Consider the following 23606-nt stretch of genomic DNA (forward strand, 5'->3'; position numbering starts at 1 on the left):
CTGCCACAGCTCTGGTGGAACTGAGGTGGCGGAGGCCAACTGTGCAAGGAAGAGAGAAGCACACTTTAATTCACATTTGCCCCAGGGCTGCGTCCTTTCACACAGAGATAAGGTCAGCGTGGGTGGGAGGCACAGCTGGGAACGGGGCCTGACCCCATGGTAGGTGACTGACGGGGGCAGAATGGGTGCCTCCTTCTGGCCACTCCACTCGAGCTCTGAGCCTTGACCTTCCCTGGGGGAAACCAGACGGACCAAGGAGCCAGGGTAGGGCCCAGAGCCATCTTCCACCTTGATGGAGGTCCGCTGGAATTCCTAGGCACACAGCCCAGTTAGGTGTGTCCGCTCTGGCCCCTCAGGTCTGCCCTCTGTGTCCAGGAGGCTGTGCCCTTCACAGGGCGGTGCAGGTCCCCATCAGAAAGCCCTTCTCTGGTGCCCTCACGGGGGCCCGTACAAGTCAGCCAAGCGGGAGAAGCGGGGGCCCCATTCCCGGAGGCAGCTGTAGTCCTGGTCCTCATCGTCCAGGCTGGACAGGATGGAGCTCAGTGTCCCCGCCAAGGAGCCGTCCCCCTCGTAGTCATAGATGAGAGCCGTGTCATAGGGCGGGACGCTGGGGTCACAGTCTGCGGCCTCCAAACCCTGTGGAGAGGCCCGGGTCTCAGGACCAGTACATGCCGGCTTGGTGACCTCCGCCACCGGGTGGGGCGAGGCCTGGAACCGGGAAGGGGAGGGGGCAGAGGAGGCCTAAGTGGAGGCCGAGGGTACTCGGAGCAGCTCTGAGCCCCGCGCTGCCCCTGCCCCAGATGGTAGTTAGAGGCAAGGCTTCCTCTGGGCCTTTCTCTTTCCTTAGTCTGTAGCCACCACCTCCCTGTCCCACTCCAGAGCGATGCCTCAGGCTTCGGAGGAGGGTGTACGGGGCGCCCCCGGGGCACCTACGTCGTTGATGAAGTCAGCGATGTCTGCGGGGCTGGTGGGCAGCGCACGGGTCACCTGGGGGCGCGCTCGGCCGAACGGGGCGTCTCTGCGCAGCGGCGGCCGTCCCAAGGGGGCGCCGAAGGCTGCCAGTTCTGCTGGGTGGCGCAGCTGGTCTATGTCGTAGGCGTCCTGAGGGCAGATGGAGCGCGTTCCGGTCAGCCGCTATCGTCGCGGGTCGGGACGATGCAGGCCAGCTGGGGCCCTTGGCCCTACCCGCAGCACTTGTAAGCCGCCCCGGCCCCCTCACCTGGTCCTCCTCCCCGCCCCCCTGCTCGTCGTAGTTAAGGATGTTGTCCCGGAGGTCGTCCTGCAGTCCATGCAGAAGCCTCTTGTCCCAGGACTGCTGCCGGAACCGCGCCAGGAGGGCCACCAGCAGGGCGAGCACTGGGTGGGGGTCGGGGCGGAGGTCGGGGTCGGGTGGGGGTGGAGCGCGAGGGTGGAGGGCGGGGCCGGAGGGCGGGTGGGGCTGCCAGGAGGCGGGGCTAGAGGGCGGGTGGGGCTGCTAAGAGGCTGGGGTCCAAGGGCAAGGGCCTGCGGGCGCCGGCACTCACAGAGCAGCAGGATGACGCTGGCCAGCATGATGACCAGGGCACCTAGGCTAATGCCCGCGCCACCCGCCCGCAGTGCCGCGGCTCCCGGCAGGCAGGCGCCGTCCTGGCCGCAGCGGCACACGGTCACGTTCAGGGGCTGCTCGCGCTGCTGGGGCGGCTGTCCGGAGTCCTGGAGCAGCAGGCTGAGGCGGTGCAGCCCCTCCGGGACCCGGAGCCTCGGTCGCAGGCGCGCGTGGCTTACTGCGGAGGGCGCTTGCGGTCAAGCAGGGGCCGGGGGCGGCCGTACCCCCTCCCGTGTCTGTGCCCTGGGCAGCAGCCGACTGGGCGGCGCTCCTGGCATGCTAGGCCTCGGTTTCCCCATCCGTCCTCTGCGTCTGATAACCAATCCCTACCGGGCCTGAGGGTGCACCAGCGGGAACCTCCCCCAGGCTCTGAACCCCAGGGGTGTGTGTGGGGGGCTCACCATTAACCTGGCTGAGGCTCCAGTTCCGGGCCAGCTCTGGGACCCTGGGGCTCAACTGGAAGTGGAAGGGAGCCCCGTGGGGGGGCAGGTCCTCATCCGTGGCCCCCAAGAGAAGGCCGGAACCCCGGTCTGGTGTGCTGCACAGGCTGCCCCACGGCGGGGACAGCTCAGGGGCGTGGTCGTTGACCTCCAGGATCTCAATGGACAGGGTCCCAGTGGCCGTGCTGGGTGGGGAGGCTGCAGGCGGGAGAGGCCTAGTGGGCCTTTGGCCCCTGCGGAGCCCCCACCCACCCTGTAAGTCTGCTGAGTGGAGCACCTGGCTCTCGGCCCTTGGGCAGCAGCAGGGGCCTCAGCTTGGATTAGGGAGCCCAGGAACCAGGCTGGGCTCCCCACTCACCATCATCTCGGGCCAGGATGATGGCCCTGTACCAGCCATCTTTGAGGAAGGGGGATGAGGGGCTGAGCACTCGCTGGGTCTGGACCCGGCCAGTGGCCCCGTCCACCTGCAGCCAGTCCTCGGGGTCATAGTCCTTGGAGTAGCTGTTGGCAAGGAGGGGAGGAGGGTGCAGAAAGAGCCTGAGCAGGACTCCCAGAGGTGCGTGGTCATGTGTAGATGGGAGCACACTCACACACACACTTACACACATACACACTCTCACACACACACATGCCCCCTTTAAGGATAGTCCTCCCACAGCCTTAAGCTGGTGTTTTCCGACTCAATCAACAGACGAAGAAACAGAGGCTTGGGGAGGGCAGGGGAGCTGCCCAGGGCCCCATGGCCACAGGTGACACCAAGACACAGTGGTGGGCACAGTGGAAACAGACACAGACAAACAAGGCCAGGGCAGGGGGTGAAATCCAACACAGTGACAGCCAGTCCCAGGGAGCAAGGGCTCCCTGGCATGGACAGGGCCAGACACCCAGAGGCGGCCAACACAGGCTGGCTGTGTAGGTGTGTGCCATCTGGAGCCCAGCCCTGCCTACAGGACGAGGTCGTGTGAACAAGCACACAGGCCCTTGAGAGCCCCTGAGCCCTCAGTGACCATGCAGAGAAGCCCTCCACCCTCTGACTGGGTCTCTCATGGGAAGAGAATCCTCAGGACACAGGGCTGCCTACCCTTAGCTGTGCTCCTACCCTGGCTGGGAGGCAGAGGGGCGGGCCCTTACCTGAGCCTCTGCAGCTGTTGTGTGTCAGGGTCCCGGGCAGAGAAGGTGGCCACAGGTGTTCCTGGGGCGGCCCCCTCAGCTAAGCTGGTCCGCAGAGGGTTCTCCTGGAACACAGGTGCCTCATTGACATCCCGCACCTGCACGCTGACCCTGGCCTGGCCCCGCTCGGCCCTGGGGGCAGCTGCCTGCAGGGGGGCCTCATTCTGCACGGCCACTTTGAGGTCATACCACTCCCGACTCTCATAATCCAGGGGCTGTAGGGGGAAGAAAGGTGGCAGCCCGTCAGGAATCTGGACCCCACATTCAGGGCACCCATGCTGGCGAGGCCTCTCCTGGGCTGTCCTCGGAGCGCCTTCTTTCCTTCTTCTTTGTAGCTTTGGAAAGATAAAAACTATGCAGAGAGAATAACAGGAAAATACTTTGGACACTCAAATGCCTCTGTCAGGTGTTGTGAGGTCCATTTCCATCCCCTGGCCAGGCTTCCTCCTCAGTGACTCAATCAGTGATCTGGGTCTTATTGCTAAGAAGGTATCTGATGGATGTGGTTGAATGGACCTGTACGACCAGCGATGATCCTGGAGAACCTGGGTGGGTCTCATGTGTGGGTAAATCTCTGAGAGCAAACCTGAGGTTTCTCCTGGGAAAGCAGGATCCTGCCTCTGACACAGCCTCAGCTCCTGACTCTGCAGCTTTTCACAGCCCTGCAGACTCTGGACTCATCAGCTGCCCTCACAACAAACTGGGTGGCCAGCTCTAGTCAGTCTCTTACAAGAAAGGTCTTCATATATCGATAGCTACATCTGTGTCTCTCTGCAGATGTGTGTAGGAACATGTTTGTAGGCATGGGTGTGTATGTGGATGTCTGCACACATATCTCCTGCTGGTTTTGTCTCTGGTTGGCTGACACATGAGGTCTGTACTTGTGCACATTGATCACTTGCATGAAGAGGCAAAATACCAGAAATAACACATGGGCTTGGGGGCTGCCCACTCCTTCCAGCGCCAGTCCTCTGTGGTCAGCGTGGCCCCAGCCCACAGTCCGTGTTCCCGGTCCCCTTGGCTCCCTTCTTAGGGTGCACAGAGGGTCCAAACAGGCTTCCAGAGTGTGAGGAGAGGCTCCCTCCTCAGCTCACCTTCACCATGGACAGCACACCCTCGTTGGTCCTGGGGTCAGTGCGGATGGTGAACTGCCCGTCAGGGTCACCCTCCAGGATGGTGAACCGGGCTGCCCAGTTGGGGGAGCCGGGCAGGTCCCGGTCCTCCACCTCAAGCCGTCCCACGTCCACTCCGCTGACAGCCTCTGCAGCCTCCATGAAGAACTGTGGGAACCCAGCCCCATTATTCACTGGCAGGCAGGGGTGGGTAATGGTCCCCTGGGGCCTCACCCTCCTGCTACCTACATTCGGGGAGTCCAGGACCCAGGGAGCCCCCTCCAGACTCAGCCATGCCCCGGGTGCGTCTTACCTGGGGGGCAGGGCTGCCCCCACTCCCACCCAGGAGGAACTGGGGACACATCCTAACCCAGGGTCTCAGTGGCTTCCCTCCAGGGCCCTCCAGCTCCTGATATGCTCACAGGCCCCATGCTGGCCTCTAGCCGGGGGTCCTGCACAACCCACTCAGGGTGCCTCCTCTGAGCACCCAGCCTCCCCGTCCTCCGACAACCAGGATAGGGGGAGGGCAGCCCCGGGCAACAGCAGGTAGAGGTGGCACCTGATCCCCAGTGAACTCAGGGGCGTTGTCATTGATGTCCTCCAGCGTGATGATGGCTGAGGCGGTGGCGGTAAGGCCATCTCCAGACATGTCCGCCACCTGCAAAGTCAGATTGTACACGGCGACCACCTGGGGGCACAGTGACAGAGGGTCAGGAGACCTAGGTGGAGCGCAGGGCAAGGCTGGTTGGCCACCTTAGGGCCTGGGGGAAGGGCAGGCATACTCCAGGAGGCTCCAGCTCCTGTCCTGCTCCCAAGTTCTGGAGCAAAACAGACTGCCTGTCCTCTCAGGGTTGGACGGCACCACTGCTGACCCCAGACTCTGCCCCAGCCTGTGAGTAGGCAAGAGGTCAGCTGCCGAATTGGATAAATGCTTGGAGGGCATGTGCTCCATATGGGGGGTTGGTCTCTGCCCCGGAGAGACAGGAGCAATGGCCAAGAGGGGACAGAGATCAGCTAACATAGTGACTGGCCCTGGGGAAATCAAGGAGGATTTCCTGGAGGTGCCAAAGCCACACAGAAGCCAGGCAGTGAGCGGCTGCAGGGGCCCCACAGAGAATAAATAGGCACTGTGGAGCCCAAGAGGTGAGGGGCTCCTTTGATGGACCTAACCCAGGCTGGGGAGCCCAACTGCTTTGCAGGCAGTGGGGTGAGGGAGATTTTTGAACAGAAACAAGCTGAGGGCCCCTCACGCTGTCTCTGAATCCAACGGCACAGCCACCCACGGGGCAGGTCTGCGGGAGCCCAGGGCAACCGGGAGTGTCCGGACCGCCCTGTCCAGCTGTCGAGGCACAGCCAGGTGGCCTCACCTCGCGGTCCAGGCCCACTTGCACCGTGCGGATCTCCCCCGTAAGCGGGTCGATGCTGAAGAGCTGGGGGCCGCCTTGCTCCAGGATGGAGTACCGCAGCGCTGCATTGTCTGTCTCCGGATCATCCGCATCTGTGGCTTCAGCCCTGGTCACGTAGGTGCCTGTGAAGGGCAGGGATGTGCAGGGGTGATGCCCAGGGGTGCCAGCCTCCAGCTCCAGGGTGCGTCGCCTGCTCCCCTGTGGCATGCAACTGTGCCAGTTCCAGGCTCTCGGTCAGCCTGTGCACACACGAACGTCCCAGCATCCTGGCTTGTGCTGCTTGTGGGGGAGGAGGCGGGTGTCCAGTGCACACAGCTGACAGCTGTCTCCCATAGGACCCCAAGATAGACCAGGCGAGCTCACTGGGAACCAGCCCCTGGGGAGGTAGCCGGTGCACCCGCCACTGATCAGGCCCTGACCTCAGCCCCACCTTCAGAGTGAAGCAGTACCCAGGCTGTATCTGCACTCTGGGGCAAACATGGCCCCACATCTCGGGAGACAGGGGCACGTGGGCCCCCCAGGCACTCGGCACCTGTGTCCACCTGCGTTCCCAATCTCAGGAGAGGGGGGGTCTGCCAGGCCCTGGAGACATCTCAGCATCTGTGCCCACCTTGCTTTTCCTCTGCAGTGATTCAGGCCTGACCCCCCCAGCCCAGCTCAGGTGTATTAAGTGAGCCCAGTGAGGCGGGCTGGCCTTGGGCCATCTGGGGAGCTGCCCCGCAACCTGTGACTGGGCTCACCGCAGACCCTCCTGGGCCCTGTCGGGTCATCTGAGAGTCACGCTGGTGTCTGATGAGCAGAAATGACCCAACCACTGGCCTAGCCTTAGAGGTGGGGGGCTACCAACCAGGTAACTCCTGGCACAATGTTGGACCCCAGGCTGAAGCCAAAAAGAATGCTTAGAACAGGCACTGGGGCGCAAGTGAGTGCTTCCTAAAGCACCTGCCATGCTCTCTACGACCGAGCAAGTGAGCAAACTTGCAAAAGGAGCCCAGCTTCTCACCATCAGAGAAGGGAACCCAGAAGGGATCCCGCAGAGCTGGACTGGAAGTGGAAGTGCCGGAGAGGACTCGTGACTTGTGATGAAGGTAGAAACACGTACAAACACGGCTGTGAGCGAGCACACATATATGCACAAACACACATCCAAGCACGCACACTCTGGACTCTATATACATGAGCAGCTCTGGCTGCTGAAAGGGCCTGGGCTGCTTTGATGAGTTTCTGATCAGCAAAGCTTTCAGCTTCAAAAGAATGATGCAAAGAATTATAACTCATTGAATGAAGTGAGGCTCCATAAAGGCATACTGATACATAAAAACAAAATACATATGAGACAGGCTGGGACCTGGGACCCAGGGCTGCAGTGCTTGCATCTGGACAGACTTCTCCTCAATCAACAAATACAAAAAACTATAAGGGACTGAAAATAGCTGCATGCCTGTGTGTATGTGCAGTGGGTCAAATTACGGACAAGATTTAAAAAAGGCCAAAAAACCCCCAACTACCACTTCTGAAAAGCAAAAACGGGGTTGGAAGCAAAAGCAGGGTACTGCACATGCCCCCTGCACTCAACACCCAATAAGGGGTGGGCAAACCATTTAAGCCACAACCTCCCGCCTGGTCCCTGAACCCTGGATACCCCTCCCCTCACCCCATATAAGGAACAAGCTTGCCCCAACTTGGGGAGTGAGCAAGGAAACCTGTTTCTTGTATTTGCCCCCCTCCTGTGGCTGCGGGAGCCTCAGTAAAGCCTTGCCTGAATTTCTTGCCTGGCCTTTGAATAACTTCTATTGATTAAGGAGGCCAAGCACCTTGGTGGGTGACACATAAACACATACATTCATAAAGGGAGGACTGAAAGTTCTATTACGTAATAGAAAGCCAAGTGATGACAAAGAGGAAAAGATGGACTAGAACCCCGTCACTTCCCAACCATCAGGACAGTTAACTCCTGGCAGGCAGGAGCCTCAGGGACACCAAAGCTGCTGCGCCAGCATGAGGGGACACCTGCGAAAGGATCTCCATGAAGAGAGAAGTACAATCACAGCGGAGACGCCTGGCAGACACCCTCCTAACTACGGGCCAAAGTCGGGCATCTCTGGGAACAGGACCTGTGTGCCTCCTGAGGGGATCCAGCCACACAGCCTCATTCAGAGACAAGGTTCACAGTGACTATACATGCCTCAGGATGTCAGTGTTGTGACCAATGAGGCGAGAGACTTTTCACAATGAAAACTACAAAAAATCGGTGAGAGAAGTTGGAGAAAACATAAATAAATGGACACACAGTCCATGATCATGGGTTGGAAGACTTGCTGCCAAGTTGTCAGTACCACCCAGAGTGACCTACAGATTCAACGTAAGCCCTCTCAAAATCCCAAGGATGTTTTCTTGACATTAAAAAAAAAAATCATTCTAAAGTTCCTGTCTAATCTCAAAGGACCCTGAGCAGCCAAAACAATTTTGAAAAAAGAACAAAGTTAAGAGGACATACTTCTTGATTTCAAAGCTTTCTCCACAGGTACAGTAATCCGTGCACATCTGCCCTCAAGACAGACACACAGACCAGTGGAACAGAACTGAGACCCCAAGAATAAGCCTCACCCCCCGGGCAGGTGAGTCTACACAGGACGCCAGGACCGTTCAACAGGGAGCAGGCCATCTCCCAGCAAATGGTGCTGTGAAAGCTGAACATCCCCCTGCAGAAGGATGGAGCTGGACCTGGAATTACTTAACACCACATACAAAAAACAACTCAAAGTGGATCAAGTCTAAATGTACAACCCCAAACTATAAAACTCCTAGAAGAAAACACAGGGCAAAAGCTTTACAACGCTGGATTTAGTGATGATTTCTTGTTTACAACAACAGAGGCCCAGGCAACAGCAACAAAAACAGACAAACTGGACTTCATGATGCATCATAAATGCATCAAAAGACACCATCGACAGAGCAAGAAGACAACCCATGGGATCTACAGAACATTTTCAAATCATCTATCTGTTAAGGGATAAGGGATCTGATATCCAGGATATGTAGAGAACCCATAAAACTCAACCACACAAAAAAACAAACAACTCTGTTCAAAAATGGGCAAAAGACTGAACAGTCCTTTCTCCAAGGAAGATGTACAAATGGTCAATAAACACATGAACAAATGCTCGACATGACAAATCACTGGGGAAAAGCAAAGGAGAACCACACGATATATCCCCTCACACCAGCCACACAACCAGGGATTGAACTTGGGGCCCCTGCTTTGTTAGCAGCCTCACAGGATGGCTGCTAACAACACGACCACAAAACAGAAAACAGCAGGTGCTGGTGAGGATGTGCAGAACCTGGGACCCTCCTACACTGCTGGTGGGAATGAAAACTGGTGCAGCCATGATGGAGATGGAAGATCCTCAAAAAGTTAAAAATAGAACTGCTACATGATCTAGAAATCCCACCTGGGTACGTACCCAAAGGAATTGAAAGCAGGGTCTCAAAGACATATTTGCACACCCATGTCCAGTACGGCACTACTCACAACAGCTAAAAAGTGAAAGCAACCCAAGTGTCCACTGAAGAATAAGCAGATCAGCAAAATGTGGTGCAAACATCCAGCGAGTATTATTCAGGCTTGAAAAGGAAGGTAAGCCTGACCCGGGCACCACACTGAGGAACCTTGAGGATGTGACACTCAGTGAAATGGGCCAGAAACGGACGGACAAATGCTGTGTGATTTCACCCATACACAGCCAAATCATGCAGGAAAAAGTAGCCAGTAGGTGCCAGGGGCTGAAGAGGGGAAATGGAGAGCTAGTATTTAATAGAGACAGAGTTTTGGTTTGGGAAAATGAGAAAATTCTATGGTGGTGGTAGTTGCACAGCGATGTGAATGGACTTAAAGCCACTTAGAAATGGTTATGAGGGTAAATTTTCTTACATGCATTTTGCTACAATAAAAGTTTGCAAAATAAAAGGCAGCGTTGTGAAGACTAGTGGCCCAGGAACTGTCCCCAACAAGGACGCATGAGCAGGTGGGGGTGTCAGTCTTGCCCCACAAGCAGAACAAGGGGGAATCCTCAAGATCACCCCTGTGTGAGCATGTCAGATGATGGGACACAGGCGACCTGATGTTCTGGGGGTCCAGGGTGTGAGTGGTCCCCACGGAGGTGTACACACGGGGGCTCCCCTGGTACAGTAGGAGGAGTCCCCCGTGGAAGCAGGAAGAGAGGCCAAGGTCGTCGCAGCCACTGGTGCCCGCGCGGGGGGCTGTGCCCTTCCCCCCCACCCACTGAGGCTGTAGGCGAGATGTTACTGTCAGTGTCACCCTCCTGATGATGGCGACACTAAGTCACTGGAGTGTGTGCTCTGAAGGCCTCGTGTTGTAACCAGGTCCAGACAGGAAGGATGGGAAACAAGGAAACAGTGGTTGAGGCAAACATGTGCACCTCTCTGAAGCCTGTAGAGGGATTTGGGGCCACTTTCCCAAAACTATGGAACCATGTCAGAAGGAGAAATTAGAAGTAAAAAAAAAAAAAAATTATTGTCATTTTAAGTCTTGAAAAGCACAAAATGGGATGAAATAAACACATGTGGGGACTTCTCTGGTGGTCCAGTGGCTAAGACTCTCGGCTCACAAAGCAGGGGCCCCAGGTTCAATCCCTGGTTGGGGAACTAGATTCCATATGCCACCAGTAAGAGTTCAGTGCAGAAACTGAAGACCCTGTATGCTTCAACTAAGACCCAGCACAGTCAGATTAAACACACACACGCATGTGACAAAGGAGGGGCATGCCTCGGTGGTGACCCTGAGCCTTCCCACCTCTGCAGCATGACTGCCTGGGGATCAGACTGGAGCCCCTGGGACCAGGGTGGGAGGGGCAGGGGTAGACTGCTGTCTGCAATGTCTATCTTCCTTGGAACAGACTCAGGCCAGCGAGTCCATCCTGTGAGGACTCATGAGGGATAGAGGGTGGGGGGTTCCGCAATCAAAGTGTAGAATTAATAAGCAGTAAAGGCAGTGCCGATAATGAGCAGGGGGTCTCCTCTTGGGCCTGAGACTGTTTTGGAAGGAACAGAGGTGCTGGTTGCACAACACTGTGAATGTGGTAAACGCCACTGAATGTTCACTTCCAAATGTGTACTCTTACATTATGTGAATTCACCTCTATTTAGAAGGGAAGTGGGGAAGAGGAAGGAGGGGTGGGGGGGAGACAAGGGCAGGAGGCAGAAGCGGGAGGGGAGTGCAACAGAAACCACCAGAGGTTTGCCATCCAGGGTCTGCCACCTCTGCATTTTGGAAGACTGGGGCATTGAAATTTATACTGCAACAGGAAGTGACTTGAGTCGACCCATGGAAATTCCCTCCATCCTGGAGACTCTCTGAAGGACCTCTCAAGTTCTCGCTGACGGGAAATCCTGGACTTCTGACCCACCAGTGCCCACGGCAAAGCCCCCTCCCCCACTGGGACCCCACCCGGCTCACCTGGGACAGCACCCTCCAGCACCCGGCCAGTGAACACCTCCTGCCTGAAGACAGGCCGGTTGTCGTTCTGGTCCACAACCACGATCTCCAGGTCCGTGGGCTCTTCCAGGGTGGCCCCCCCCAGGTCCAGAGCAAAGGCCCTGAGCTAGTGAAGCAGACAGCAAGGGCTGGCACTGTGGCCCCCAATTTCCAGTAGCTCGCACGAGGGCGACAGGGACAGTGAGAGCCGATTTTGCTTCCCGCAGCAAACAGGTGAGAAGCGGCCCGCGGCCCGCGGCCCGCGGCCCGGCGGTGCTGGGCAAGCGGTATATCCCCACCAGGGGGCGCCTGCGTCCTCTCAGCAGGCCGGCCGGCCACCAAGCCTGCCCACTTTCGGGGAAGTCAGAGCCTTGTGTTAAGTGTGGCTGGAGCGCTTCCTAAGTGCTCCTGGTCTCGGGGCCCTTTTTCTGTAAACGGTTTGGGCTGCTTTTGAAGTTTCCTCTCCCCACGTGAAATTTTAGATTAAGCCACCTCCTGTCCCTTTGGAGGATGGACTTGATACAACTTCCAGGGAAATACGCTCTCTGACTCAGTGTAAGGGAACCAGCCTCTCAAAGTCTGGCGACGGTTCGGGGCACATGAAAACAAAGTCTGAAGCTCCCTCCCTGGGCCAGGCTGGAGGGCTGATCCTCAGTTTATAGGAGACTCGTGAGTTCCAGGTTCCCCTCTTCCACGCCTGGCTCACCCAGTCCTGACTCCCCTCCCCACGCCCTTCCTCTCAGGCTCCACAATCCCAAGACCTCCAAGGGGCAGGTCCCATGCCACCCACCCCACCCTGACGGTCACTATGGGGCAGCTGCGTCGTGGGTGGCCTATTCTGTGGGATTCCCCCACAGCGTCCCGTCCCCGCCACATTTAGCAAGCCGAGGGGAGAATCCTCCACACCTGGGAAAGCTGACGCTCACCCTGCTGCCGGCTGCCCAGTCCTCCCAGGCAGGACGCAGACCTCAGCCTGCTCACGCGCATCTGTCCAATGGGCGAGCGACCCTGAACACCTGCCTCTGTGGGAACGGGTCCCAAACCCTGCCCGCTGCCCCCAACTAAGGACGCTAGTCTCGCAGGCGGAGGTGTGGGCGGGGCCCCTGCGGGAATGGTGCAGGAATGGGCGGGGCGGGGCGGGGCGGGGCGGGGCGGGGCCCACCCTGAAGCGGTCGGTCTTCTCCCGGTCCAGCATCGCGTTCAGGGACACCTTCCCCGTGAACTTGTCAATGGAGAAGACGCCTCGCGGCTCCTCGTCCACACCGGGCCCCTGGATGCTGTAGATGACGCTACCCAGCTGCTGCTTGTCCGACTTGATCTGCAGGCCAGGAAATGGGCTGGGGAGTTGCCCCCAGGGCAGGGGGTCTCTCCCCTAGTTCTCCGCCCCTCCCCCAGCTGGGACGAAGTCGCTAGGCCTGTGGCCCCAGGGTTTCCCCTTCCTAAAGCACACGCCCTCAGGGCCCCCCTCCACTTGGCCCCTCACCTGCACCAGGGGGAAAGGGAGGCGCTTGTGGTTCTCGGACACGCTGATGGGAGGGATGACCCAGGCTCTCCGCACGCGACCCAGTGTGGGTGCCTGGCGCCAGGGGTACAGGGTGCGGGGCCGCCTCAGCCTGGGGACCCCCGCTGAGGGAAATAAGCTCTGCAACGAAGGAGAACGGCCATCACCAGCACAGCAGTGCCCAGGGCTCCCCATCCAGGGCCCGACATCCCCTCCCTGAATACCAGGCCCTCCCTCATATGGCCAGGGGAGGCTATGGTGCAAGGACCTGGGTGGCATGGGGAGCTCAGGAGGACAGAAGGTGGCCTGGCTCCCAGGATCCTGGGGAGGCAGGGGGTGGGGGAGGTGGGTTGTTCAGAAAAGACAGCTGGGCCAAGCTGGGCAGCCCTCCCACGCCTCCCCCTATGTTGTGGGTAAATAGTGCCGATAATGGGGTGGAGGGGCAGGAGGAGATCAGCCTCCCCGCACATGGCTGATCTGCCAGAGGTGACTGTGGAGCTCCTGGCTGGGGACATGGGGGTGACACACGGCCATCCCAAGCCTCACCACTGTTTGAGTTCTTGAGGGTTGATCGAGATTGACCAGGCCAACGCTTCTGTCCTAAGAGGCGGGGGCACCCATCCCACACCCAGGGCAGCTGTGCACACCGCAGGCCTCCTCTGCCAGACTGGGGAGGATGCAGGGTCCCCCCCTGCACAGGCCTCTTCCTCCAGGAATAAGGCCAGGGGAGGCAGGACAGCGTGTGGGGCTACTGTGTAAGGCTGCCATGCTTCCCCAAGTCTACCCAACAGGCAGAAGTGGGCACATCACCCACCTCCCAGGCCCTGCCTGGCTGCCACCTACTGAGCTCTGGGCTCAGAACCGCGCCAGTAAGGGGCCTGGTGGGAGACAGAGCACCTGCCAAAATGCTCCCAGACCCACCATGAGCTCACCCCACTGCCACACTCAGACAAGGAAGCTGAGGCCCAGAGAAGGAACCCGGTTGGGGGTTGAGGCAGAGCTGACAGCAGCCCCAGCTAACACCCAGGGCTTCCTGAGGCCTGGTTGAAGCATGCAGTTTCTGTGTCGGCTCCTTGATCGAGCAGCAGCTGGTCTGAGCCTGGGCTCAGGCACTGTGGCCAGCTGAGCATAGAGGTATTAGGGGTCCTCCACACCCCCCGAGTGGTGAGTGGGGCTGAGGCTGGTGCAGTCTTGGGGGACACAGAGCCTGGCTGGACTTGGATGAGGGCTGTCAGGGCCCGAGGCGGGGCTTGGTGGGGGCACTGCTGGGACCCAGCTTGGCGTGGCTATAGAAGAATGTGAGCAATGTGCCATTCATGGCTGTTATGAGCCCCTCAACTGGGCTGGTGGCTTCAGGAAAGGAGGGCGAGGTGACTGGTGAGTGTGGTGTCTCGGGGTGGGGGCTGAGAGGGAGGAGAAGCCCCTCAGCCAGGAGGCTGCTGTTCTGGGCAACCTCTGGCCCGTGCCCCGCTCCCCAGCACAGCCTCCCTGTTCTGCCTAGCTGGGTCCTCGCACACTTTGCTTACAGAACCACAGTGACACCCGGACTAAGACCAGCCTCCCCAGGGGCCCCGAGCCACCTCCATACTTCTGAGTTCCCGGTCCTGCCCTCTCACCTGAAATGCCAGGAGCCTACGGTCCAGAAAGTAGCAAACTTGGTTAGGAGAGAGGACCAGCCATTTCACCAGGCCCCCAAACTCCCCGCGGCCTGACAGATGGCCGCGAAGCTTCCAGGCTCCCTGGCTGCTGGCCTCTCACCAAGCACAAGCCAGTGTGGCACTGCCACCAGGCGAGGACCTGCTGGCCTTTGTCACAGGCTCGGGGGACGGCATCTGTTTCCTGGGCATCTCAAGGCAGCAGCTCCTTTGCTCCCCCACCCCACTCTTCCTGCCCCTCTCGGCCCTCAGGGAGCAGCAGAGCTGGGAGCCCCAGCACCACCAATGCTGGAACCTCTGTCAAGAGAGTTTCTGAGCTGCCCAGTGACACAGAGGCCCTGCCTTGACCTCAGTGTGGTGGAGGGCTGGGCTGGGCAGGTGTGGGGGACAGTCAGCAGGTGCTTCTTGACCTCAGGCTCTTGGAGGGACCCTGAGGGACACACTTTGCCCTGTCCACACCTGCACTGGCCCTTACCCCCCTGGAGCCCCCCATCGAGCCTCTGGCTGACCCCTCCCCACCCCCAGCTTTGGCGACACCCCATGATGCCCACCAACTTGGCACAGGGCAAGTGGCCTGGGTGGGCTGTGGGATTCCCAGCCACCAGACTCTCCCCAGCCCACGGTCACAAGGTCAGCAGAAGCTATGGAGCCTTGGCAGGGGCCCCTTACCCAGATGAGAGGCTGCAAGGGGTGGGGGCCTGGGCTGGCCTGCAGCCCATTTCCCACTCTGGGAATGTGTCTCAGTCCTTTGTTCTCCCAACACCCCCTTTTCAGAGACAATGGTGGTCAGTGAAGGCCTGGGAACTGCCTAGGAATCACAAAACATCAGGGCCGGGACGAAGCCACATGGACAGAACTGTGGACATTGATCGGAAGAAGCTCATAAAAGCCCCTGTGCCACACAGAAGCAATGGGTGTCAGGGACCCCCTTCCCCCAGTGGGGTCCTGCAGCTCCCCAAGGGTTACCCTCAGCCCCACCCTTAACCAAGAGCTGAAGACAACACCTGGAACTCCTAGAGATGCCGGGCCCCCTGCCCTGCTGTTGGGCCCCCAATCCCAAGGCTTCTGAGTAAAAGAGCTCCCCGCCACATTTGGAGTTCGTGGAGCCCAGCCGTATGGTGAGCACCCCACAAACCGGCAACAAGGGCAGGAACGGCCTTGCCCACCCCAGACCAGGCAAGGGCTGGAGTGGGTGACACTGTCCAGCTGCGGGCTACCAAGTGCCAGGCCCCGAGGCCGAAACCTCCTTGTGGGGCCTTTCTGGCTCAGGACCGCTCATCCCCTGGGACCTGTGGGGTGCCTTCTCCACCTGGCCGCCACAGTGCAGCTGGGCTACTTCAGCTTGACTTGTCATCAGAACCAACCAGGATTGGTAAACAATACGGACAGATTCCACCAGTTCTACTGAGTTGGGAATCCAGGCAGGCACAGGGCTGAGAGGTGGGACTGGGAGACCCGGACTGGGCTCCACCCCACCTCTCAGAGGGTCTGGTGTGGGGTGGCGTTGGGGTCCCTGGTGGATCCATCCCTACCATCGACTGTACAGAAGGAAAAAAGTGCCAGAGCCCCAGAGGGGCGGCCAGCTGCCCTTGACCTCCGCTGGGGTCCATCCTGCCCAGGGGCCTGGAGGCAGCCCGCAGAGCTCTTTGCTGTCTTCACCAACCCTCGGGTTCAGAACAAAGAATTACAAGGCAGGCTGTCTCCCAGGGGCCCAGGGAAAAGAGTTGGACACTCTTCCGTGCTGGGTAGAGACCCTGGTGACCAGAGACAGCAGGGAGAGCCTGCTTCAGCTCCTGGCCCTGTGGCCTCCGGGGCCCCTGTGAGTGGTGAGCAGGGGATCCCCATGCATCTTGGCTGACAGAATGGTGTTTTCAATCTCCCTGCCTGGTGCAATCAGAGGCCGCTGCGGACAGGGGAAGGGGTTCTGGGGCTCTGCTGAGTCACGTGGCCTCTGGAAGGAAACCTCAGCCATGCTCCGGGGGGCTCTGCAAACTCTGAAGACCCCCTAGCAAAAGGAAAGTCCTGGAACAGGGCAGCCCCCACAGCAGACACACGGTCTCCTCCAGAGCAGGCCAGGGGATCAGCCCCACATCAGCGTGACAGTAAGCAGGGCTGCAGGGAGGGAAGCCGAGGTGCCGCCCTCGCACGGTGGGCGGGACAGCAGGGAGCATGGTGCTTGCCCTAGTGGGGGTGGGGGGAACAGCTGTCCTCTGCCTCACCATCCTGTCCCTCCGCTGAGGCCTGCAACAGCTGGAGGGGGGCTCAAGGGAGAACCACAGGGCCTCTGGGCCAGGCGGACAGCTGGCTCCATTCCTGGCATGCCTGATGCCTGCCAGGCCATCCAGGAACGGGGTGGCCTGGATTCCAGCCGAGGAGGTTGGGGGAAGGGGCTCAGGCCTGGGAAGCTTGCGGGGGAAACCAGACTGGAAACGTTTTGCCCACAATGTACCTCGGCCTCTCCCTGGCCCAGGCAAACCGCACCCACATGACCCAAGGCTCCAGGCCTCCCCCGGGTCCCTAGAATTTGAGGAACCCAGGCTCGGAAGTAATGTTGGAGGGGTGTCCCCACACACAAGTGCAAGGTCTATCATGCAGCTCACCGGAGCTGGGGGCCCCTTCCAGCAGTGTGTGGGTCGGCTCCGAACTATCTGCTCCCTTTCCCCAGGTGGGGCAGGGTCCTGGGGTGGGGTCCCAGTATGGACCCAGCTACTGGGGACACTATGGGCACAGGGGAGGGACTGACAGAGGCCGGCTCTGAAAAGACACACGCGAAGCCCCCTGGCTGAGATTTCAGGAGACATAGGCAGGGGGGAGGTGAGCCTCCTTCAAGCCCACCAAGCTGGCATTGGGCCTACACAGAGTCTGGTCAACAGCCCCTACCCCAGGGGCCCACCCCAGACAGCCCTGCTCAGGGCCTCTCAGAGGGGAAGGAAGGTGTGTCCAGGAAGTGGCCACAGGACCCCTGTGGCTGGACGGGAAGGGACAAAAGTCTTAAAGCTGAACTGGGTTGGGGAGGGCTGGTCCAGGGGACATTCCCCTTGTTTGGGTGCTGATCCGAGCTGGGCTGAGTGCAGGAACATGAGCGGCCAGGCCCACTGACTGGTCCACCCCCCCACTCCCGCCCCCCAGAATCCTTGCAGTCCCAGCTGTCTGGGAGGGGGTGCATTCTGTACTAGCCCTGGGGGAGGGGAGAGGAATCTGAGCTCTCCTCCCCTCCTCTGGGACCTGGTCAGGGGATGATACCCTCAGTCTTAAAGGAGTGGGTCTCTGGGAACCAGGGGCTGGAACGCTGTTTCTGGAGTGAGTGGAGCCTTCTGGAGCATGTGGGGCATCTGGGCCTGGCTTGGGAGGAGCAGAGAGCCCATTGCACCCAATGAGCTCCTAGCAGGGGGTTGAGGGGCACAGGTCATGGGCATCTGGGCTGTGCTGGGCAGAGGGTGACCATGGCCTCTCTGAGCTAGCTAGACACAACAGTGGGGAGTGGTGAGCATGGTCTACAGGGGGTGGGGGTGTCAGTGAAAGGGCCCAAAGGCAGGTGTGGAGGTGGCTGGAGCTGGGGGCTGGAGGCCTGAGGGGCTGGAGGCCAGGCGCTGGAGGGTCCAGATGACAGGCACTTAGCTGCCAGGGGCTGAAACCCAAGCTGGCACACCAGAACTGTGGGAGGGTCTGTGGGGATGAGAGGGGATGCCCTGTTGGGTGTGAAAGTGTAACAACAAGCAACGGGTCCTAAGCGTGGCTCATCGCCCTCCTGATCATCACCTGTCCAGTCTAACAGGCCTGAGGCCGACCCCTCCGGCCTCACCAGTGGCACTGGCTCACACACTGTACTCCTGGGCCCAGCCCAGTGCCTTCCCAACAGCTAAGGGGTGTGAGGATGTGGTCATATCTAGGGGTGCCCATGTGCGGAGTGGGGGCTCTGTGCTTCCCCCCCGCCTGCTGGCTCCCAGGCTGCAGAGACCTCAGGGTGTGGGGGTTAGGGGGCTGGCAGGAAGTGTGGAGGCAGCGGCTATGTGTGCTGGGACCTGTCTCTACTGGGCATGGGGCTCCCCAGGGAGAATGGATTTCTGGAGGGCAGAGCTGCCCCTCCCCACCGGACACAAGGGGACCTTGGGCTCCATCCAACGAGGCGGGTCAGCGGCCAACTCATGGGGGGTCGACGTGCCTGGAACCTGGCCTCCAGGCTTTCCCAGCCAGGGGTGCTCCTGCTGCCCCCTCTCCCCATGCACCCCATAAGACTGAATACCCCAAGACCCTAGGGCTGAGGCCAGCACCTCCAGCGTGAGGGCGGCCTTCTGGGTCCTCTCTCCTGGCAGTCCCTGAACTTGGCTCCCCGGCCTGTCCACTGGGGGCAATTACACTACTCTCCCCCAAGGGTACAGAGCCCGCTGGACAGGGCTGCCCCACCCAGAACCCACCCAGGGCCCCTCAGCTCACAGCCGCCCACGGGAGCCCAGAGCCAGCGGTCCCGGAGACCGGAGGCCGGGCTGCCCAACTCTGAGACGCGGCGCTTAGCACAGGGGCCAGCAATCCCCGCGCGGCCCCCGGCCTTACCTGGGCCAGCAGCCCGAGGGCGAGGAGGAGCGCGGCGTCCATGGGCCGGTAGCAGGCGGCGGGCAGAGTGTCGGGCGGCGGGAGTGGCGCCTTCTGCTGGGACAGGACCCGGGTGAGTGACAGCACAAGTGTACGGGCGAGGGAGTGACAGCACGTGTGCGGGGGCAGGAGGGGCGGGGCCTGGGCGGGGCCTGCGGCTGAGTGACAGCACGTGTCCAGGGCGGAGCCGAAAGCTGGGCTCCGGGTCAGGTGGGGGAGAGGAGGCCTGTCAGAAAGGCTGAGAACATTCTCCCTCATACTGGGCACTTTCGTGCTCCTGCCTCAGGGCCTTTGCACTGGCCATGTCTTTACCCGGACTGCCGTCAGGCTCCAGTCCCAAGGCAAGGCGCTTGCCACCTTGAGGGCTCGATCACTTTTGCGGTGTTCATTTAGTGTTCCTGCTGTGGGTGGAGCTCCTCAGGGCGGGTTGACCCTTGCTGCCCTCTAGGGATAGCATACAGGAAAGAGAGCCCAGCCCTGCCTGCTCCCTCCTTTCTTTCCTCGTCGGTCGGAAACTGCTGGGTGGTAGGGGCAGGCTGTCTCTCCCCTCCCAGCCCCTACCTCCTGGTGTGTCGCTCAGAACCAGGGGAGGGCAGGAGGTAGGGAGGTAGGGGGTGCCCTGCGGACCTCGAGCAGGGGAGTGAGGAGTATCCTGTGCGGGAGCTGGTCTCCGCGGCAGAAGCAGGCATGGGGCCTCTGCCCTCCTCTCTAGATTGAGCAGGTGCAGCACCATCTGTGCCTGTAGCCTGCTTGGAAGGAGGCCAGGCTGCCGGCGTGGGGCGGGGGCTCTGGCAGTGACTGTATCCCTGGCACTCAGGGCTCCAAGGTGGGGGTGGAGGGCGGGAGTCCCTTCCATCTGCAGGCTCCGAGGCCCTGATGCTGAATAGTTCCTGGAGGCCACCGTCCTGCCTCTGAGGTCAGGGACCCAAACCCGGATGGAGGAGGAGCCCTCTGAATGCTTTTGGGTTTCTGCCCCCATAGGTGAGGTAGAAGGGGGTAAGGGGGGCCCTGAGTGCCTAAGTCCCCTGATTACCCTCAGGCACCCTCTCCTCTCTCTAGTCCATCCCTGCTCTGCGCCATCTATCTGCTCAACAGCCTCGGGATGGGGGCTCCAGGGGGAGGGTGAGCTGGATCTGGTCTGGGGGTGGGGTGGCCCAAGAGATGCAGAAGCCTGGGCCCAGTCCAGCTCCGGCCCTTGCACAGGAAGTTCTCTCCGCTGACTGCTTGTGTCTGAGCCTCGAGGGCCTATCCAGCACTGGTCCACCCCAGGGTGCCAGGGCTAGTTGGCCTTTTTCCCAGTGGACTCAAGGCTACTGACCCTCTGGGCATCCCCTCCCCTTCCCAACTCTGCAGGCCCCAGGCTGCCAACCCCAGGGTTCAACCCTTCACCACCAGCAGACCCTCCCTGGGGTCCTGTGTCAATGGGGTGGGGGGGCCTGAGGTGTGGGTGCCCTCACCCAGCTCCAAGGGGTCTGGATCCCCTTCCCCGGGGTGGTCTCCCCTGATTTTGGTGGGGCTTGGGCACCTGTGAACTGGGTGGAGGGCAGAGGCTCCACTAGGGGGAGCCTTGGGGGAGGGAGTAGGTGTAGGGGGTGTGGGAGGTGGGGGTCAAACCTTGGGAGGTTCATCCACCTGTTTAGGGATTTGCAGCTTTCTCTTGATAAAAGAGAGGCACTGAGGCTTTCAGCAGGGAAGTGAAGCTCCTATAACTTTAAAAAATAATGTAGTTATATCAATAATAACGTAATGATAGTGTAACAAGGATTATTATTATGTGTAAAAGAATAAAACAGTGAGGTTATAAAGTTGTTTCAGCTGCTAAGTTTACAGTAACTTTCTGGCAATGTAGTCGGGTGTGTAACTGGGCCGCACGGCTGGTGTTCAGTGGGCATTTGCTTGTTGGGCTCCCTGGGATAACTTCATGCTCCCACCCTTGGCCCAGTCTGCCCAGGGCTCCATGGTGCACATGCCCATTCTGCAAGAGAGGCTCAGCTAGGGTCGTGTGGCAAGGGGACAGATGGCTGCACAGAGCGGTGCCCCCCTACCCACCCAGGGTTCAGGCTCTGTGTCCAGAATGGGGACACAGGGGGAGGGAGAATGCCTGGGGGTTCAGGAGAATTGGACAGAAAGGAGGTGACCTGGACACCAGGCACTGACCTGGGTGAGGACAGGTTCCTCGTGGACAAGAACGGAGTGCCTGTGGTCGTCCAGGTGGAGGTGCCCAGGGGCAGCTGTTGGCAACAACTGTCAAGGGCAGTGCTACTCCAGGGGGCCAGGCACTGACCTCACCTCACAGTGGCTGGACCCTCTGGGACCCCACTTTACCAGGCAAGGAGCCAGAGGCCAAGGTGGCACAGCCAATCCTGGTGGGGTCTGGGAAGGATCCCAGGCAACAGGCAGCAAGGCCCTCGCCCCTTCCAAGTTCAAGCCTGGTCTAGAGGCTGGGTGGAGGCAGACACTCCCTCCCCTCTTCCTCCTTCCCTGTCTCTCCCTTCCCAACCCTCCCACCGTGCGGTTTCCAGGCCCCTTCCAGGCTCTGGGGCATCAGCTCTCCAAGGCTGCCCTCCCTGGGAAGTCAGACACCAACAGATCCCAATATGGTGAGGCAGCATGAGTGTTGCGGGGCTGGTGGGGGATGGGGTGGGGGGGCGGTCTTCATGGAGACAGGCAAACAATGGGGCAGATCTGGGAGGGTCCTGACCCGCTGCCTGAAGAGGGCTTCTTGTCCTTTAAATGGGGCCCAGGGTCAGAGAGGACAGCAGGGTGGGCTGGAGCGTGGGGAGCGCAGGGTGTCACTACCCCGTCCAGACTGTGCGCGCCCCCTGGCGGCCACAGCACAGCCAGGCAGGGCCTCCCAGGACCGCACAGGTATGAGTGTCTGCAGGCAAGTTTGGGGGGGCCTTGCCTATTCTGGAGCCCAGTGACGGCTCCCAAACACACACTGAATGGTCATTCTCAAACTGTTTCTAAAGTATTGGGTGCACAGAAGACTTTGGACAAACAAATGGACAGAGACAGAAGACAGAGCAGGAGCTGGGGGTACTGGCAGCTCCCACTGGCCCTACAGCCCTGAGAAAATGGGAGCCGGGCTAGAGGCCCTGGGGCAGTAGGCTCTGTACCAGCCATCCCCAGGGCTGTCTCTGAGTTTCAAATTACCCCCCGCCCCGGCCGCCCTCCACCCCCCCCCTCCCCCCCCCGCCTCCAGCTTCTGGGACCAGGGTCCTTCCTGCCCAGCTGTCCTGACACAAGGGATGAAGGGTCCCAGCAGGTACTGGAGTAGGAGGGCAGGGATCTCTCCTCTATCTATCCATGCTATGCCCAGAAACACCAGCAGAGGACAGTGTGGCTCCAGGTAAGGTGGAGGCGGTTGTCTGGTCCTCCCTGAAGGGGCCGGCCCTGAGTCTAGGGGGCATGGCCTCTGCCAAGTGGCATCTTCAATGACCGAGCCAGGCTGCCCCGCCAGAATCCCAAGCTCCTGAGGCCAGCCTGAGCCTCAGGCCACAGCGAGGACCTGCAAGGTCCAGGGCAGCAGGCCCAGCCACACTGATGCAGTGCAGGACAGGCCAGCGAACAGAGGTCTCTGGGCTCAAATTGTCAGGCTTGAAAGCAATTCGTAAACATAACTGGCACCCCCAGAGGGTGGCTCTCATGGAAAATCCCACTCCAGTAAAAACCTCGACCAAGTGGGCAGGGCCAAGGCACCCCTGCACCCTAAGACTTCAGGCAGGAGTGCACTCCTCTATCCTGCTCACTCAGAGGCCTCAGTGAGCCTATGTCCTGCACACACGTCATGTCACAGCCTCATAAGCCACGCCCTGTGCATGCCATGTGCACCTGGTGCCAGCCTGGGCTGGAGAGGGTCCTCGTCTGGAAGAAACTGGGGGGATGTTATTGTTTAGTCCCTAAGTCCTGTCCAAATCTGTGGGACCCCATGGACTGCAGCACACCCGGCTTCCATGTCCTCCACTATCTCCCGGAGTTTGCTCAGATTCATGTCCATTGAGTTGGTGATGCCATCTAACCATCTCATTCTCTGTCGCCCCCTTCTTTTGCATTCAATCTTTCCTAGCAATCAGGGTCTTTTCCAACGAGTGGGCTCTTTGCATCAGGTGATCAAAGTATTGGAGCTTCAGCATCAGTCCTTACAATGAATATTCAGGGTTGATTTCCTTTAGGATTGACTGGTTTTCTCTCCTTGCAGTCCAGGGACTCTCAAGAGTCTTCTCCAGCACCACTATTTGAAAGCATCAGTTCTTTAGCGCTCAGCCTTCTTTGCAGTCCACTGTCACATCCATACATGACTGCTGGAAAAACCATATGGAAAAACCATTGACTATATGGACCTTTGTTGGCCAAGTGATGTATCTGCTTTTTAATATGCAGTCTAGGTTTGTCAAAGTTTTTCTTCCAATGAGCAAGCATCTTTTGATTTCGTGGCTGCAGGCACTGTCCACAGTGATTTCAGAGCCCAAGAAAAGAAAATCTGTCACTGCATCCACTTTTTCCCCTTCTATTTGCCATGAAGTAACAGGATCAGATGCTATGACCTTAATTTTTTGAATGTTGGGTTTTAAGCCAGCTTTTTCACTTTCTTTTTGTGCTCCTGGTGGGCATGAAGAAAATGTCAGGCGAAACCCATGGTGCTGCCTG

General features: G+C 59.5%; 1 protein-coding gene across 1 annotated transcript; it reads right to left on the minus strand.

Moving 5' to 3' along the window:
• Nucleotides 1-42: 42 nt before the first annotated feature.
• CDH15 (cadherin 15) lies at nt 43-19043 on the minus strand. The gene is made up of 14 exons (XM_027513786.1): nt 18918-19043; nt 12694-12852; nt 12373-12528; nt 11193-11337; nt 5675-5835; nt 4867-4995; nt 4290-4475; nt 3157-3410; nt 2384-2526; nt 1987-2223; nt 1524-1763; nt 1220-1356; nt 934-1101; nt 43-636 (listed from the first exon to the last, which is right to left on the minus strand). Exons 1-14 carry the CDS (start codon nt 18957-18959, stop codon nt 436-438), a joined length of 2358 nt encoding a protein of 785 aa, XP_027369587.1. The 5' UTR covers nt 18960-19043; the 3' UTR covers nt 43-435.
• Between the last annotated feature and the right edge of the window lie 4563 nt (nt 19044-23606).

Source organism: Bos indicus x Bos taurus, chromosome 18 (genome assembly GCF_003369695.1).
Source record: "Bos indicus x Bos taurus breed Angus x Brahman F1 hybrid chromosome 18, Bos_hybrid_MaternalHap_v2.0, whole genome shotgun sequence".
Classification (NCBI taxonomy): domain Eukaryota; kingdom Metazoa; phylum Chordata; class Mammalia; order Artiodactyla; family Bovidae; genus Bos; species Bos indicus x Bos taurus.

Bases quoted from the DNA above. Each gene is read 5' to 3' on its own strand.
- CDH15 (XM_027513786.1), bottom strand. From the start codon at position 18,959: ATGGACGCCGCGCTCCTCCTCGCCCTCGGGCTGCTGGCCCAG. The intron at 12,853-18,917 runs GTAAGGCCGGGG...CCTTCGTTGCAG, and splicing joins CCCTCGGGCTGCTGGCCCAG to AGCTTATTTCCCTCAGCGGG. The intron at 1,357-1,523 runs GTGAGTGCCGGC...ACCCCCACCCAG, and splicing joins CAGCGTCATCCTGCTGCTCT to TGCTCGCCCTGCTGGTGGCC.